The sequence below is a fragment of the Neoarius graeffei genome, chromosome 25, assembly GCF_027579695.1.
Source record: "Neoarius graeffei isolate fNeoGra1 chromosome 25, fNeoGra1.pri, whole genome shotgun sequence".
NCBI classification, from domain to species: Eukaryota; Metazoa; Chordata; class Actinopteri; order Siluriformes; family Ariidae; genus Neoarius; species Neoarius graeffei.
Window position 1 is genome coordinate 49,800,608 of NC_083593.1, and position 17,331 is coordinate 49,817,938.

Below are 17,331 nucleotides of genomic sequence, written 5' to 3' on the forward strand. Positions count from 1 at the left end.
AGTGAGTGACTTTACGATCTGTAGATTAATCACATTTCCTGTACACTCTACACCAAGTGGACTGCACTAGATGTTAAGTGGATCACATGATTATAGCTATACTTTGAGTTCATTGTCGAGATCTAAGGTTTTCAAAGTGGGGTCTGGGGACAGATGGGTCTCTGAAGCATAGCCAGGGGGTCCGTGATTTTTTTTTTCGCTTTTAATTTAATTATAATAATGGAACTCATAACCTACCATTATCAAAGCTAGCTCGTGCATGGATTGTTTGGTTCTTAGAGTTGACTTGGACCTGAAATATCAAGTGAACATGTATGCCATGTATTATATTATTATATTTTTTTATCTGTTGTTTCTGCATTTTTATATGATCATTGACACATTTAAATGAAAAATTACTTGTACACTGTTAGAAATCGGGGTACAGTAGGAGTCCATTTCTGTCCCCCAAGGTACAATCTACACTAATATACTCCCTAGGGTTCATTTTTGGGCTGCAAGGTAACTATGTGTACCTTTTTAGGCCCAAAAAGGTCCATATATGTTCCCAATCAGTATTTCAAGGCTACAAATACTGTAAGTACCTTTGAGGGTCCTGCGTCAGTGACAAGCTATTGTACCCTTAAAGGTACAAAGATGTACTTTGTTTTCTAAGAGTGTACAGTCTGTAGAAATCATACACAGCTATGGAAAGGAAGAGTTGAGTTAAAAATGAAATGTAGACCATATTTCAGTTCAGCCAAGGCATGCTCGGTGCCCATAATTACTTTCTTTAGTGATGTGCTGATATATGGTTAGTGTAGCGAAGAAATAATTGAAATCTACTGGTTTAATTGAAATCCTCTGGTTTATCATCAGACATACTGCTGCTTTAAGAAACTTCAAAGCTCTTCTCACCTGAACAGCTCAAATAAAAGGTGGGAGGTGCGACATGGTCGAAGACTGCACCTGTTAGATTTGAGAAGAAAAAGAAACTCTGAATGAGCGTGGATTACATTTGAACAGCTGTGTCCCAGCCAATCAGTCTCCTCAGAGGCAGAATGATTCGGCATCACGTCAATAGAAAAGCAAGCGGGACTCAGAGGGGCTCGGTGTAGTGGCCAAGCGGCCGTCGCTGAAAAGGGGATAGGACTAAAGTGCAGTCGTGACGATGCTCAGAGGTGATTTGCAGTCGGAAGAAATACTCTAACATTTACTCGAACAATGGAAGAGCCGCAAAAATGTAAGTCATCATCATTACGAAATCATTTAACATGCAGAAAGTGCTGCTAATTTGAATCATTAAGCCAATTACACCAAAATATGGCTGACATGGATGAAATATCATCTACCAGTTTTATTGTTTGATTTTGATTTCTATGATTAAAAAATTGTCTGCATTTTTAGAACCGAAAACAATTTGTGCCTGAAAATCAATATTATTATTATTATTATTATTATTATTATTATTATTTACTGATGTCTGTGATACACGTATTACTTTTAAAGTATACTCTATTTAATGCAATGTTTTAAAGAACACCCATACTATATATAAGGAATAAAACACTCGGGGCATGTGGTCATAGGAAAATCATCAATGTTAAGCCATTACGACCGTAGTGGTAGTTTTTGTATCCTGGAGCAATTCTTTAATTGTCATTTTTATCTGTTTACAGTTACGTTCAATGTCATGGAACATCCAGGAAACAAGTTCGTTCCTGGTTTAACTCGTTGTTCCTTCACCAGACTCAATTTTTTTCTCTCCGCTGAAGTTAATGAGACAAAAATACATCTTGTCATGTTACCAAGAAACCGCAAAGTCCTCCATGCGAAGACTCTCCTGGTACAAAGCGCTGACACTGGATACTCCTTCCAAAAATGTTAAATTAACGTCTCTTGACAGAAACCTTCTCCATATTCATGATTACGCATTGTTCTCTGTTGAGTAAGATGTTTTCTTTCATCCACTTTTCATCAAAATTGGATTAGTTACTCAGTGTTGTAGTCAAGTCACTAAACCTCAAGTCCAAGTCCAGTCTCGAGTCCCCAGAGTTCAAGTCCGAGACATTAAGGAAAATTTTGAGTCAAGTCCGAGTTGAGACCACTATTGATCCGAATCGAGTCCGACACAAATGACACAGCTGTCACACACACTCTCTAAAACACATTGACAGCTTTGAGTAGTGTCAAGATGTATGTCCCATACTATAGCCTACAACAAATTCACAAAAAAAGACGTCTTCTATCAGGAATATTTAGGAAAAGGCTGGTGGCACTAATGTGAAGCATCCATCTCAAAAATATAACATGTTAATATGCTTTATTGTAATAAATGCACTTGTGTGCATTTCAAAAACATAACCATTTTTTCCCACTGCACGAGAAGTCTGTATAAGCAAAGCGGACAATCCTAGAGGCGTTCTCTCCAGGTATTTTAGCGCCATTAACCTTAGTTTGTTCCTGAACATGACGTATGAACAGGTGACTGTGTATTCTCTTGCATGAAATTAGTATAAAAATTAATGTAGATATAAATATCTTATGGCAAATTATTATGGCATGTTATAAAAAAAATAAAGGAAAAATCTGAGTCCTTGTCTCCAATTTAAGAGTTCGAATGCAGTTAATGCACGAGTCTGAGTCCAAGTCCGAGTCATCAGTGCTCAAGTCCAAGTCAAGTCACGAGTCCTTAAAATTAGGGCACAAGTCGGACTTGTCAGAGTGTCGCCTGTACAAGTCCCTGTGTATTATTTGTTGCTAGAGAAACTATAATGCATTAGTATGAGCACATTAAAGGAGAACTGAAGGCAAATGTTTTATTATCAAAATTCTATTTATCTCATTTTATTAAATACCAGAATGCATATTTGATCGCTATTGTGTCACTGCTATAGTAAGTTATGGGTGTTTGAAATATGCTATGTAATATATCAGTCCATATGTTAAAGCAATGGCCGTAAACGAGATTCGTTGAGACCTATGTGAGACGTCGTAGGACGGAAGTAAAACGTACAGCGGAAATCAAAGTGACCAACATCTGCCAACGTTGTCAAAAGATGTGTGCGCCCTCTTTCAAATGCTGATGTAATCAAGCCGGAAGTTTTGTTTGTTTTGATAGCAATCAGGAACGTTTGAAAAAAGTAGGCAGTAATCGTCATTTAAACACGTTTTTGTGTAATATTTCGCTTGGAAAACAGTTTTCAAAATGGTGGTACTGACACCTGGCTGACACTTCACGTTTCGAAGTCTCGCACAAGTCTCGTGAAGATCGCGCGGATAAGCGACGCCTGCCGTGGACCAAACGAACTAAATTCAACACGGCTAAAAAACGAATAGGCCGATAAGTATAATATTTAATTGCAATTAGTTGCCAATACGAGTCATGATATAAGGTTACTAAAACCGAATACATAACTGAATAACACGTTAATTAAGAAATAAATCAAGTTTAAAAATGACTTCAGTTCTCCTTTAATACAAACCTGTGATTTTTCTACATCCAGAACTATTATAAGAGCTGCTGATATAGAAAATACATGAACACCTTCTACCTTCTGTCCAATCAGATTCAAGAATTTAATAGCACTAAGGTGTGAATATGTACAATCCCGATTCCAAAAAAGTTGGGACAAAGTACAAATTGTAAATAAAAATGGAATGCAATAATTTACAAATCTCAAAAACTGATATTGTATTCACAATAGAACATAGACAACATATCAAATGTCGAAAGTGAGACATTTTTGAAATTTCATGCCAAATATTGGCTCATTTGAAATTTCACGACAGCAACACATCTCAAAAAAGTTGGGACGGGGCAATAAGAGACTGGAAAAGTTAAAGGTACAAAAAAGGAACAGCTGGAGGACCAAATTGCAACTCATTAGGTCAATTGGCAATAGGGCATTAACATGACTGGGTATAAAAAGAGCATCTTGGAGTGGCAGTGTCTCTCAGAAGTAAAGATGGGAAGAGGATCACCAATCCCCCTAATTCTGCGCCCACAAATAGTGGAGCAATATCAGAAAGGAGTTCGACAGTGTAAAATTGCAAAGAGTTTGAACATATCATCATCTACAGTGCATAATATCATCAAAAGATTCAGAGAATCTGGAAGAATCTGTGCGTAAGGGTCAAGGCCAGAAAACCATAGTGGGTGCCCGTGATCTTCGGGCCCTTAGACGGCACTGCATCACATACAGGCATGCTTCTGTATTGGAAATCACAAAATGGGCTCAGGAATATTTCCAGAGAACATTATCTGTGAACACAATTCACCGTGCCATCCGCCGTTGCCAGCTAAAACTCTATAGTTCAAAGAAGAAGCCGTATCTAAACATGATCCAGAAGCGCAGACGTCTTCTCTGGGCCAAGGCTCATTTAAAATGGACTGTGGCAAAGTGGAAAACTGTTCTGTGGTCAGACGAATAAAAATTTGAAGTTCTTTATGGAAATCAGGGACGCCGTGTCATTCGGACTAAAGAGGAGAAGGACGACCCAAGTTGTTATCAGTGCTCAGTTCAGAAGCCTGCATCTCTGATGGTATGGGGTTGCATTAGTGCGTGTGGCATGGGTAGCTTACACATCTGGAAAGACACCATCAATGCTGAAAGGTATATCCAGGTTCTAGAGCAACATATGCTCCCATCCAGACGACGTCTCTTTCAGGGAAGACCTTGCATTTTCCAACATGACAATGCCAAACTACATACTGCATCAATTACAGCATCATGGCTGCATAGAAGAAGGGTCCGGGTACTGAACTGGCCAGCCTGCAGTCCAGATCTTTCACCCATAGAAAACATTTGGCGCATCATAAAATGGAAGATACGACAAAAAAGACCTAAGACAGTTGAGCAACTAGAATCCTACATTAGACAAGAATGGGTTAACATTCCTATCCCTAAACTTGAGCAACTTGTCTCCTCAGTCCCCAGACGTTTACAGACTGTTGTAAAGAGAAAAGGGGATGTCTCACAGTGGTAAACATGGCCTTGTCCCAACTTTTTTGAGATGTGTTGTTGTCATGAAATTTAAAATCACCTAATTTTTCTCTTTAAATGATACATTTTCTCAGTTTAAACATTTGATATGTCATCTATGTTCTATTCTGAATAAAATATGGAATTTCGAAACTTCCACATCATTGTATTCCGTTTTTATTTACAATTTGTACTTTGTCCCAACCTTTTTGGAATCAGGGTTGTATATTAAAAAACATCACAAGCTTCTACGTTCTCTATTCTCCACAGCAGAAAAAGGCCTCCCATCATCCTGCGTTGGTTGTGGGCTTCAGATCCGTGATCGCTTCGTGTTGAGTGTGTTTCCTGACCTGCGTTGGCACGTAGCATGTCTGAAGTGTGTGGAGTGTCAGCAAAACCTGGACGAGTCTCACACCTGCTTCATTAAAGATGGAAAGACCCTGTGTAAAGATGATTATATCAGGTTTTTCATCAATTTTCATTATTATTTTACAGGAAGCGGTACGCTGACGCAGGATGTGTTGTTCATGAATGAGTTGACTCTGATTCAGTTCTTTAAGGTGAACACTGAGAGCTGACTCGCATTAAAGGCAATCTCGTCACACTTGCGGTGTAATTATACCATAAAAATAACACGAATGCATGCTTTCTTATTACACTTACCAAATACCTGCTTCCTTGCTGATTTAATGATTGTCAATATATTTTATACAATGCAATTCAAAGTAACCGTATTTTGTTCATTAGAAGGTAGAGATAGAGTTCATGAAAATAATTTTAGCCAGTTAGAAAAAAATTAACAATCACTGGTTATGATATTACAAACTTTATCTGGTTTACACCGATCAGCCATAACATGACCACTGAGAGGTGAAGAAGTGAATAACATTGATTATCTCATTACAGTGGCATGTGTTAAGGGGTGGGATATTTTAGGTAGCATGAAAGAGAACAGTCAGTTCTTGAAGTTGATGTGTTGGAAGCAGGAAAAATGGGCAAGTGTAAGGATCTGAGCTACTTTCAGACAGGCCAAAGTGTAATGGCGAGATGACTGGGTCTGAGCCTCTCCAAAATGGCACATCTTGTTGGGTGTTCCTGGGATGCAATGGTTAGTACCTAACAAAAGTGATCCAAGGACCTAAAGGACAACTGGTGAACCAGCGACAGGGTCATGGGTGTCAAAGCCTCACTGATTCACATGGAGCACGAAAGCTAGCCCATATGGTCCAATCCCATAGACGAGCTACTGTAGCACAAACTGCTGTAAAAGTTAATCCTGACACCTTTCTGCTTTAGCCAGCATTAACATTTTCAGCAGGTTGTGCTATAATAGCTCTTCTTAGGTTTGGGATTGTCCCATATGGGCTAGCCTTCGTGCCCCATGCGATCAATGAGCCTTCGACACCCATGACCCTTTCGCCGGTTCACTGGTTGTCCTTTGGATCCTTGGACCACTTTTGTTCAGTACTAACCACTGCATACCGGGAACACCGCACAAGAAATGCCATTTTGGAGATGTTCAGACCCAGTCATCTAGCCATCACACTTTGGCCCTTGTCAAAGTCGCTCAGATCCTTACGCTTGCCCATTTTTCCTGCTTCCAACACATCAACTTCAAGAACTGACTGTTCTCTTTTATGCTGCCTAAAATATCCCACCCCGTGACACGTGCCACTGTGATGAGATAATCAATGTTATTCACTTCTTCACCTCTCAGTGGTCATAATGTATATAAGAGCCAATTGACAGTCAAAAGATGCGACCTTTATTGTTGACTCACTGTGAATTCCCATCAGTTCCTTTAAAAGAGAATATCATATTTAATAACTAGCAACTACACTACACATGAATAATTGCCATTTAGCTATTTATTGAATTCAGATGTCGAGTATATTAATAGTTCATGCAGTAAATAAATCAACAACCCTAGTGGAGGACACAAAGACTCTTAACACATGACCTCCAGCTATTGTATATGTAACAGATAACACAGATAGCTTTCCATTTGCTTTAATTATACAATCATGTTGCATTTGTAAACAGACTCACTGTCATTTGTGAGGGTTAAATACACCTGACCTGTGCTTGGACTGCATTATGGATAATGCAAACGGCCACATGAGAATGTTTCTGTGCTTTGTCGCCACTTGCAGTGATACATAGTAGTGGTAGGTGGGAGACTAAATGTCTATCAACAACAAAATATATATATATGTTATTTACCAGCTGGGAGGTCCGTATCGTGAAATACCGTGACCGAGATCAGTATTCAAGGCCAAGGTCACGGTATTTCACCATACAGACCGACCTTAAGCTGGTAAATAATATATTTATTTTTTTCTTTACCAAATTCTAACAGAAAACGAGAGCGCCCGAAAGGGAAAACCGAGCCGAGCCGCCATTTTGAATCCTCATTCACGGCTGTAATGCAAATGGCTTCCTCCTTGGTATACAAGTGCACTTCCATAGCAGGAAAAAAACTACATTTTGCCGCCTATGTAGTCCCCTATTTATACAAAATTGAGTCATTCTGGATTCAGCCATGTTTTTGCTTGGCGTTAGCCAGTTACAGGTTTTTAGCTTTCTCCTGAAATGTTTTCTTTTATTTCTTCTTCCTCAGGGTAGTAAAACTCGCTTTTGCTGTGAACACTGTCGTTATTGCTATCCATGCTGTAAAATTAATGCTATTCCCCTGAGAAATGCTGGCAAAAATGTTTAAGATTTTTGATAATGTTATAAATAAATCTTATAAAAAAAGATAAATGTTGACAAAAAATGCTACTATGTTTGTTGTTGTTGTGAACGAGCGAGTCGCCAGAGGTCCGTAACCAGGGTCCGTAACATCGGATACAGACCCGCTTGCCAGCCAATCAGAGCACGGGATTTGGACCGCAAAAAAAAATAATTAACAGTTATTCCACAAAATCGAGTCGTACATGAGTTGATAGCTGATGACGCGGGTAGCACCGAGTTATCTATAAGCCATGTATGACAAGATTGAGAGGAATAACTGTTTTATTCTATCCACATTCACATTTTGAAAAACGGAGCATTTTTATTTTTATTTTTTGCAAATTCGATAAATAAAAACTTTATACAAAACGTCCGACAAAATCATTTCCGCTTAGAATGCAAACAAACCGGCGAAATGACAGGAGCAATTTGTGGAAAATGTCTCATCTCATCTCATTATCTCTAGCCGCTTTATCCTGTTCTACAGGGTCGCAGGCAAGCTGGAGCCTATCCCAGCTGACTACGGGCGAAAGGCGGGGTACACCCTGGACAAGTCACCAGGTCATCACAGGGCTGACACATAGACACAGACAACCATTCACACTCACATTCACACCTACGGTCAATTTAGAGTCACCAGTTAACCTAACCTGCATGTCTTTGGACTGTGGGGGAAACCGGAGCACCCGGAGGAAACCCACGCGGACACGGGGAGAACATGCAAACTCCGCACAGAAAGGCCCTCGCCGGCCACGGGGCTCAAACCCGGACCTTCTTGCTGTGAGGTGACAGTGCTAACCACTACACCACCGTGCCGCCCTGTGGAAAATGTGATAATCATAATTCTTGAAAAATAAAAAAATGTACGTTCTTACCATCAAATACTTTTATTCCATATTTTGTTGGGGTTTTTTTTTGTATTTTGGGGGGTTTGGTTTTTGAGTAGAGTTTTTATTTCATCCTTGGTTGGTTCAGCAACACGCTCCGCCATTTTGTTTTTCTCTACTCACGGTATATGAGCTGATATCCTAGTAGTAGAGTAGCCAGTCAGAGCACGCAATTGCTTATATCCAGTGAATGTGGATAGAATAATTAGAATTATTTAGGGCAAACAATTAGATAAGCACACTTTAAAGACATAGGCAGGTACATTTCGTGATTCTTATTTTTTTTTTCCTGTAACAAGTCCTATTTCTGCTAAATCCCAAACATGCTAATCAGAAAAGCTGTAACCGTATCATTCAGAAATAAAAATAAAAAACTAAAGTTCTACCATCTGCCCTTTTTGCGTAATTTGTACTTTGAATGGACAATACATGACGTCCTGTTTGTGATGTCCTTTCATTAATTACGAATTATTTTTAAACTTGTTTTTCAGATTATACACCACCAAATGTGCAAAATGTCTGAAGTCCTTCAGCAGTTGCGATTACGTCATGCGTGCAGGAGTTAAAGTCTATCACGTGCACTGTTTCCGGTGTGAACATTGCGATCGGCAGCTGCTGCCCGGAGATGAGTTCACCATCCGAGACGGCTTCCTGCAATGCACTACTCATGAAAACTCCAATCATAGACTTGTAACACTTACACCTGACTCAGAACATGTCACAGACCTGGGTCGATGTGATAAAGGAGCAGGTAAGCATTCAAACCAGTTGGAAAGGAGCGTTTAGAAACAAGCACAGCAACATCCCCGGTGTTATCATGATTCTGAACAAAAATCATATGTGCACAGGTTCATTCTTGACCTGAAAGTCAAGCTTCAGATTAAAAAAAAAATTCGTGTCTACATGGACTTAATTAGCAATTAGCTAGCAAGCTAGCTCTAGCTAATGTTAGTAACGTCAGGATATTAGGACTCGCAAAAGAGTGTCAAAGAATTTTCAGTTTAAATAGTCATGAAATTATAAAGGAGTTTTGTGGAGTTTTGCATTTTCCATTGGATTCTTCAGTTTCCTCATGTTTCCTAGTTTTGTAAACGTTATGCGCCTCGTACTTAGCGTTCCCAGGATCGGCACCCGACCCAACGCAACCCTGACCAGGATCACGCACTTTCCAAAGATAAATAATGAATAAATAAACAAATAAATAAATGTATTAGCGATTGCACAGATATCTTCTTCTGCCACTTAAACATTTTAAACAACTTGGTATTTTTTCCAGATTTTTTGACCGTTGAAAACATTTTGTCATGTTTTAATTTATTGCTTTCAATTTTAAAATTAACATATTTACAGCCAACTCTATGGATGTAGTCTACATTTAGCGCTGTGTATTTTCTGCCTGCATGCAGTCACTTCCCAGTCAGGCAGAGAAGGTGACTCTGGTTGGCCAGTTGCACCCATCAAGCCTGAGAAGACTGCACGTGTGAGGACAGCACTCAGCCAGTCTCAGCTCCATGTCCTGCGCACATGCTACAATGCTAACCCGCGACCAGACGCTACGGTGAAGGAGCAGCTGATGGAGCTGACGGGCTTGAGCTCGCGTGTCATCCGTGTCTGGTTCCAGAACAAACGATGCAAAGACAAGAAGAAGAGCATGCTGGAGAGACAGATGCTGCATGAGAGTAGAGAACAGGTAGGCCAGTGTAGGATGTGCACTGACTTTTCATTTCTTACTGATTTAATATAACTTCTGGAGTAGTGCACAGTTTTTGAGAATCATGAATAGTCAGCTGTGACATGTTCCCTTTGTTTCCAGGACTCCATATTCCTGGGATCCTACATTCTCAGGGTCCTACATTCTCAAGACTGTATATATTCTCAAAGCTTTATATTCCCAAGACTCTATATTCCTAAGGTTCTACATCCCCAGGACTATAATCCTAAGGCTTTATATTCCCAGAATCCTACATTCCCAAAACTCTATATTATCAGGGTCCTACCTTGGCAGGACTCAATATTCCAAAGGATTTATACTGCCAGGAACCTATATTCCCAGAGTTTTTTGTTCCTAAAGCCTTATAATATCAGGGTCCTACATTGCCAGGATTTTATATTCCCAGGACTCTATATTTCTAGGATCCTACATTCCTAAAACTATATTATTGGGTTCTACATTCCCAGGACTCTATATTATCAAGGTCCTACATTCCCAGCACTTTATAATCCCAAGGCTTTATACTCCTAGGACTCTATATTCCCAGGGTCCTACATTCCTAAAACTCTATATTCCCAGGGTCCTACATTCCTAAAAGTCTATATTCCCAGGGTCCTACATTCCTAAAACTCTATATTCCCAGGGTCTTACCGTACATTCCTAAAACTCTATATTCCCAGAGTCCTACATTCCTAAAATTCTATATTCCCAGGGCCCTACATTTCTAAAACTTTATATTCCCAAGGCCCTACATTCCTAAAGCTCTATATTCCCAGGGTCCTACATTCCCAGGACTCTATATTCCCAGGGCCCTACATTTCTAAAACTCTATATTCCCAGGGCCCTACATTCCTAAAACTCTATATTCCCAGGGTCCTACATTCCCAGGACTCTATATTCCCAGGGTCCTACATTCCCAGGACTCTATAATCCCAGAGTCCTGCATTCCTAAAACTCTCTATTCCCAGGGTCCTCCATGCCCAGAGTCCTACGTTCCCAGGACTCTATATTCCCAGGCTCCATTGTAAATCTTTTGGGAGCAAACTATATTCAAGTGCCCAATGTTCCATCCTCAGCCTGTCTTTTTCAGAACTGCTGTTAAAATTCAACACCTACTGGTCAATCAGAATTGAGAATTCAAAAGCCCTGTGAGTTAATCCTTATTGACGATACATTTGGGAAGTCTTGCATTCTCAGGAGTGACATTTGTAATAAACAGATGATGAAGATGCTGTTATTATTAAATTGCATTATCAGCTTTATTATTGAATTATATTCACAGATTGATATTACGGATGAGCCTCTGATGGCTGTCACTCCTGAGATCCTGGACTTGGACACACTGATGCACCCACTGGACCTGCAGAGTCTCCAGACATCTTGTAAGCTCCTGACATGTCTCTTGCATTCAGACAGCAACCACACACCCGATCAGGGACCAGTGACACTCAACCAGCGAGATCAGTCCTAATGTTGACTGCTAAGTAGTGAACACTACAGCAGAGTTGAGTTAAGTGCACAAGAAGGATGGAAATGTGTATTAGTGCTGTTTGTTGTGATATTCAGGATTTTATATTAGACCAAGCTATGAGGGTTTTATTCTACAGAAAGTGATATTGTGCTAAAATCGATAGCGTTATTGTGTACGTTCATGGCGCAGCTTGTTATTCATTTTGACTAAAAATGGAAAGTTATTTCTCTCTTCTTTCTCCCAACCTTTTTGTTCTTTCTGTAAAAAGAACTGTCTTTCATATACTCACTAGTTTTGTTTATTCTCTTCTGTTATGAAGACATCACTATTTATTGTCAATGTTATTTATTTTATCACTTTGTCAAATATTCAACAATTGCTGGTTGTGTTTATGGCGAGTTCTAAACCCCACCCACCAAACCATGATTGTAATAAATAGTATTATAATAATTATGAATGATCCTGTCTAATAACATTCTTCCTCTGTTATATATTTGTTGGATTTGCTTTAATTTATACCCCTACCTCACACATTCCTCTTGGGTTTTTTTGTGTTTTTTTTTTCCACACTGTCCTTCAGTTTCTCCGTACTATTTGATCAGCTCTGTCTAAACACAGATAAAGCTGCAGAGATACGGGACTTGTTGTGGACCTGCGCTAATCAGACTTTGTATAGAAATTATTCATATTAGCAGTGGATTTGTTTGAAGTAAAGGTGAAAGCAAAACCCACTTTCCCACGTCGTCTCCTTGTGTAACCTACACACCATGTTTGTACATTAACAGAAACAAGAACGTATTAGTGCATTAATATAACCCTGTGATTTGAGTTACAGCAGGATCTACTGGAAATGAATCAACACCTTCTGATCAGGATGGTTTACATTATGTTACATTAATGGAATTTAGCAGACATACAACATACCCACCCTGTGATGACCTGGCAACTTGTCCAGGGTGTACCCCGCCTTTCGCTCGTAGTCAGCTGGGATAGGCTCCAGCTTGCCTGCGACCCTGTAGAACAGGATAAACCGGCTAGAGATAATGAGATGAGATGAGACAACATACCCAGAGCAGCCTGAGGGTTACAGTGGTGCTTGAAAGTTTGTGAACCCTTTAGAATTTTCTATATTTCTGCATAAATATGACTGAAAACATGATCAGATTTTCACACGAGTCCTAAAAGTAGATAAAGAGAACCCAGTTAAACAAATGAGACAAAAATATTATACTTGGTCATTTATTTATTGAGGAAAATGATCCAATATTACATATCTGTGAGTAGCAAAAGTATGTGAACCACTAGGATTAGCAGTTAATTTGAAGGTGAAATTAGAGTCAGGTGTTTTTAATCAATGGGATGACAATCAGGTGTGAGTGGGCACCCTGTTTTATTTAAAGAACAGGGCTCTATCAAAGTCTGATCTTCACAACACGTGTTTGTAGAAGTGTATCATGAAACGAACAAAGGAGATTTCTGAGGACCTCAGAAAAAGTGTTGTTGATGCTCATCAGGCTGGAAAAGGTTATAAAACCACCTCTAAAGAGTTTAGACTCCACCAATCCACAGTCAGATAGATTGTGTACAAATGGAAGAAATTCAAGACCATTGTTACCCTCCCCAGGAGTGATTGACCAACAAAGATCACTCCAAGAGCAAGGTGCGTAATAGTCGGCGAGGTCACAAAGGGCCCCAGGGTAACTTCTAAGCAACTGAAGGCCTCTCTGACACTGGCTAATGTTAATGTTCATGAGTCCACCATCAGGAGAACACTGAACAACAATGGTGTGCATGGCAGGGTTGCAAGGAGAAAGCCACTGCTCTCCAAAAAGAACATTGCTGCTCGTCTGCAGTTTGCTAAAGATCACATGGAACTGCTCATTAAGGATTTATTGGTCCATAACTTCATTAATAAGTGTCATGAAGCAAATCTGGATAGAAGTTATATGCACCCTAGCACGGGCGATTGCTCTAAGACAGCGAGGGAGGCTCAGCCTCCTCTAAAAATGACGAACATCGTGTAGGATGAATTGCGCTAGGCTTATGTTATAGCCGACCTTATAACATTGCTATTTCAGATCCAGAATCATAGAAATATATGTGCTCGACCCAACTACAGTGCGAAATCATTCCCTTATAACTTTAATGTGTGCGTGAGTTTTTCCCCCTCGTGACAGCGCGATGCAGCCCAGCCTCAGTGCACTTCAGTGGCATTTGGGAGCTCTGCGCTTTTCAATCTCAAAATGCAAGACGGTTATTGGACAAATACTGCGAAAATGCCCGCCCACGGACTCCCAGCCTCACAGTGGGAGGGACATGGCAGTTTCCGTGAGGAGACTGGTGATTGGTGAAAGCGGCCAGATATTTTCTTTGATTGACAGCTCGTTTCAACTATAGACAGGCAGCGGTGAATTTCAGTTCAGTCCCATGCGGATTCGCAAGTGCTGTGCTGTATTGTAAGAGATCAGTTTACATTTCGATTTCATTCATTACATACGGTTTCTACCAGCTTTTTTAGTTTGCATGTATTTTCATTGTAAATAAAGTGTAAATATAGTGTTGTCAAGTTTGCTATCTTAGTTCCAGAAATTTTGTTTATTTGAGTGACTGAACTTGAACTTGAGGGGGCTAGTCAGCTAGCAAGAAAGCTGCGCACGGATGCCAAGCATTGCTGATTTAATTCTGGCGAAGCCATTTGCCAGTCTTCCTTTTGAGGAAAAAATTAAAATTAAAGAGCAGGGTAGACCAACGCCTCAAATTGACGTGGTGAAAAAGGTAGGGAATAATACTCGTTCCTTTCAGCTCTCCTGGTACGAGAAAGTGAATTGGCTAACAGCAAGTGACCCACATCAACAACAGTAAATAGGCTACTTTAGTAATATGTCATGGATGGACCAAAAATATAGAATCTATTTAAAATGTTTATGCTGAGTATATTATATTGGAATATATATTTTTCGGGATATGAATTAAACACAGCTACAATTTGGAAAACATTTTTAAACAAAAACACAGCCGAGAACATTTCACACTACAGACCTGGATTAAAAGTGAAGGGTTATCAAAATTGTCAATAAAACATTTCTCAGTCAAAATAAGTAAAATATAGGGAAAGTGTCATTGAATGAAATGTGTGGCACCCAGCTCTACTGCTGAGGTTCCTGACAAAGAGCTGCTTTCAATGATGATCAATTTTTAAACAACATGCCACAATTTTAAAATATAAAATGTTAAAATATACCCCCCCCCAACACCACCATCATGTATATTGGACAGTAGGCTAATGGGCCAAAAGAACCTGTTATTTCACAGTTTGTGACGCTGCCAACAATCAGCCAGCTCAGAGGCAAAATTATGGGCAAAATTGATGTTTTTTCTTTTAAAATCTGGAAATATCATAACCGACCAGCCTCCCCTGTTTGAAAGACTACCAGCCGCCACTGCACCCTAGGTACCCCTACCTTCATGCCAGAAAGAATCAAAATCGGTGAAGAACTGAGGGAGAAGAAGTGATTTGTGTGGAAACTGCTCGTTAGGGATTGATTAAGTACTCCATATCTTCATTATTAATTTCAATTATGGAAATTTGGGTAGAAGCTACAGTATATGCACCCCAGGCAGACCGACCTTCCTGCCAAAAAGAATAAAAACTAGACAGGGACACTCTAACGAGTGCAAACCCCGCCTTTTCCCTATTAAAATACATTGGGCAAAAATTTCGAAGTTCTGCCATGACCTTGACCTTTGACCTTTGACCTCCAAAATTTAATGGTTTCCTTCCTGGGTGATTGGCAACACATGTACAAAATTTGGTCCAAATCGATCCATTGGTTCTTGAGATATCTTGCAGACAGACAGACAGACAGATACACACACACACAGACTGACGCAGGTGAAAATAATAACCCCTCCGACTACTGTCGGCGGGGTTAATCAATAAAGAAGCTATTTTTGTGAAATGTGGACGACACCAGATGGACAATGGACAACACATGATGGCATGAACTCATCACCCAGGGACGGACTGGGACCAAAAAATGGTCCTGGACTCCCCCCCCAAATAGGCCCACTATACTATAGTATAGTGCTATAGTAAAGTGCTATAGTGGTATATTGTCTGTCATAACAAAACCCACACAGATGAACTATTTTCATAACATTTTTTTGTCATAACAAAACCCATTTACAGATGAACAGGTTTTTGGGCTTTTGCTGGGGGTGGTAACTGAAAAACTGCTCCTGGCTGTAACTGGCTGAACTGGGGCGGCTGAAATATTGGGGCACTGATCCCTCGTTCTGGCACTTTCCTGGACTCTCCCTGTCATCTTTTGAGCTGCCACTAAATTCAACCTGAATAAACAAACAATTGAAAAGATGAAGCTGGATGCTAATGCTATTGTTGATTATATCTAAACTATGCAATGGCATCTAGGAAAACCCTTCACACCGTGCACTGACATATGCTTGATTAACATTTGTTTAATAGTATTATTTGGAATGACAGCCTTTAAACCTGTACTTATACCTCAAAATTCTATTTTTAAAAACTAGCCAAAACTTTGGATAAACATAGCATTTGATACCTAGGCTACAGACAAGAAGAATAAAACAGATTTGGAGGTTTTTCCTAAATCCCAATTACATTTTTAGCCTCTTAGGTCTATTCTGTGTAAGAATTAGCCTGCTTGATACATTTTATAGTTTTAATATTATGCTGATTTTTTTGGTAGGTAAGCCTGACAAACAGATCTAAAATTAGGCTATTAACAAATTGCACAATGCAATGCTGCTGTGATTAGTTATGATACCATTCAACCAATCATCCTTCAAACAACATTTGTAGCCTATTCCACAGACATTCCACTACGCACCACGAAAGAGAAGACAAAGATAAATAGTACCAAAATGGAAAACACTTCTCCCCCTCAAACGTTTGGTTAATGATAGGCTAGAGCTTTGGTTCTCTTGAACGTAAAGAGCCTAATCTGCATGAATTATGCAGAGGTGAACATATGAAATGGCGGCCATTTGTGCTTGCCTATCTATTTATAATTGGCTTGCTTGGTAGTTACGTGTTTGTTTTGACAGCAATAAACCACATATTTCTCATCATCACACTGCAAATCCAGTCAATAGAAGATTGGCCTACTATGAGAGGGGTCTATGAGTGGCCTTTACGTAACCTGTTTTATGCTATGGTTTTATGTCGTTGTCACTCCTCCTCCTCCGGTGAAATTCCCTCAGCTGCCTGCCCCTCATCATGACTATCATCATCAGCCTGTGGTTGGTCAGGTTGGATGTCCACCTGGTTCTCAGTCTTGCTCGGTGATAACGTGACATGAACGTTACTGCTGCTGCTTGCAGTTGCACTGCTGCCAAAAAGCTCTGTGAGCTTTCTACATTTTGAAGCATCTTCTTCAAGTGACTTCACTTTCTTTAGTTTTAACTTTTCCCATCCACCTTTCTCCTTACGTTTTCTGCTTGCCATCTTTCTGTTGACAGACACTAACATTACTCTTCTTTGTTGGCTTTTAGGCCAATGGAATAATGATTGACGGATAAATT

The 17,331-nt window shown here is 39.8% G+C and overlaps 1 protein-coding gene across 1 annotated transcript; it reads left to right on the forward strand.

Moving 5' to 3' along the window:
* Window positions 1-931: 931 nt before the first annotated feature.
* isl1b (ISL LIM homeobox 1b) lies at window positions 932-11,766 on the forward strand. The gene is made up of 5 exons (XM_060908609.1): window positions 932-950; window positions 5,184-5,427; window positions 9,076-9,335; window positions 9,991-10,274; window positions 11,578-11,766. The coding sequence occupies exons 1-5, from the start codon at window positions 932-934 to the stop codon at window positions 11,764-11,766; spliced, it is 996 nt and encodes a 331-aa protein (XP_060764592.1).
* Window positions 11,767-17,331: the final 5,565 nt, after the last annotated feature.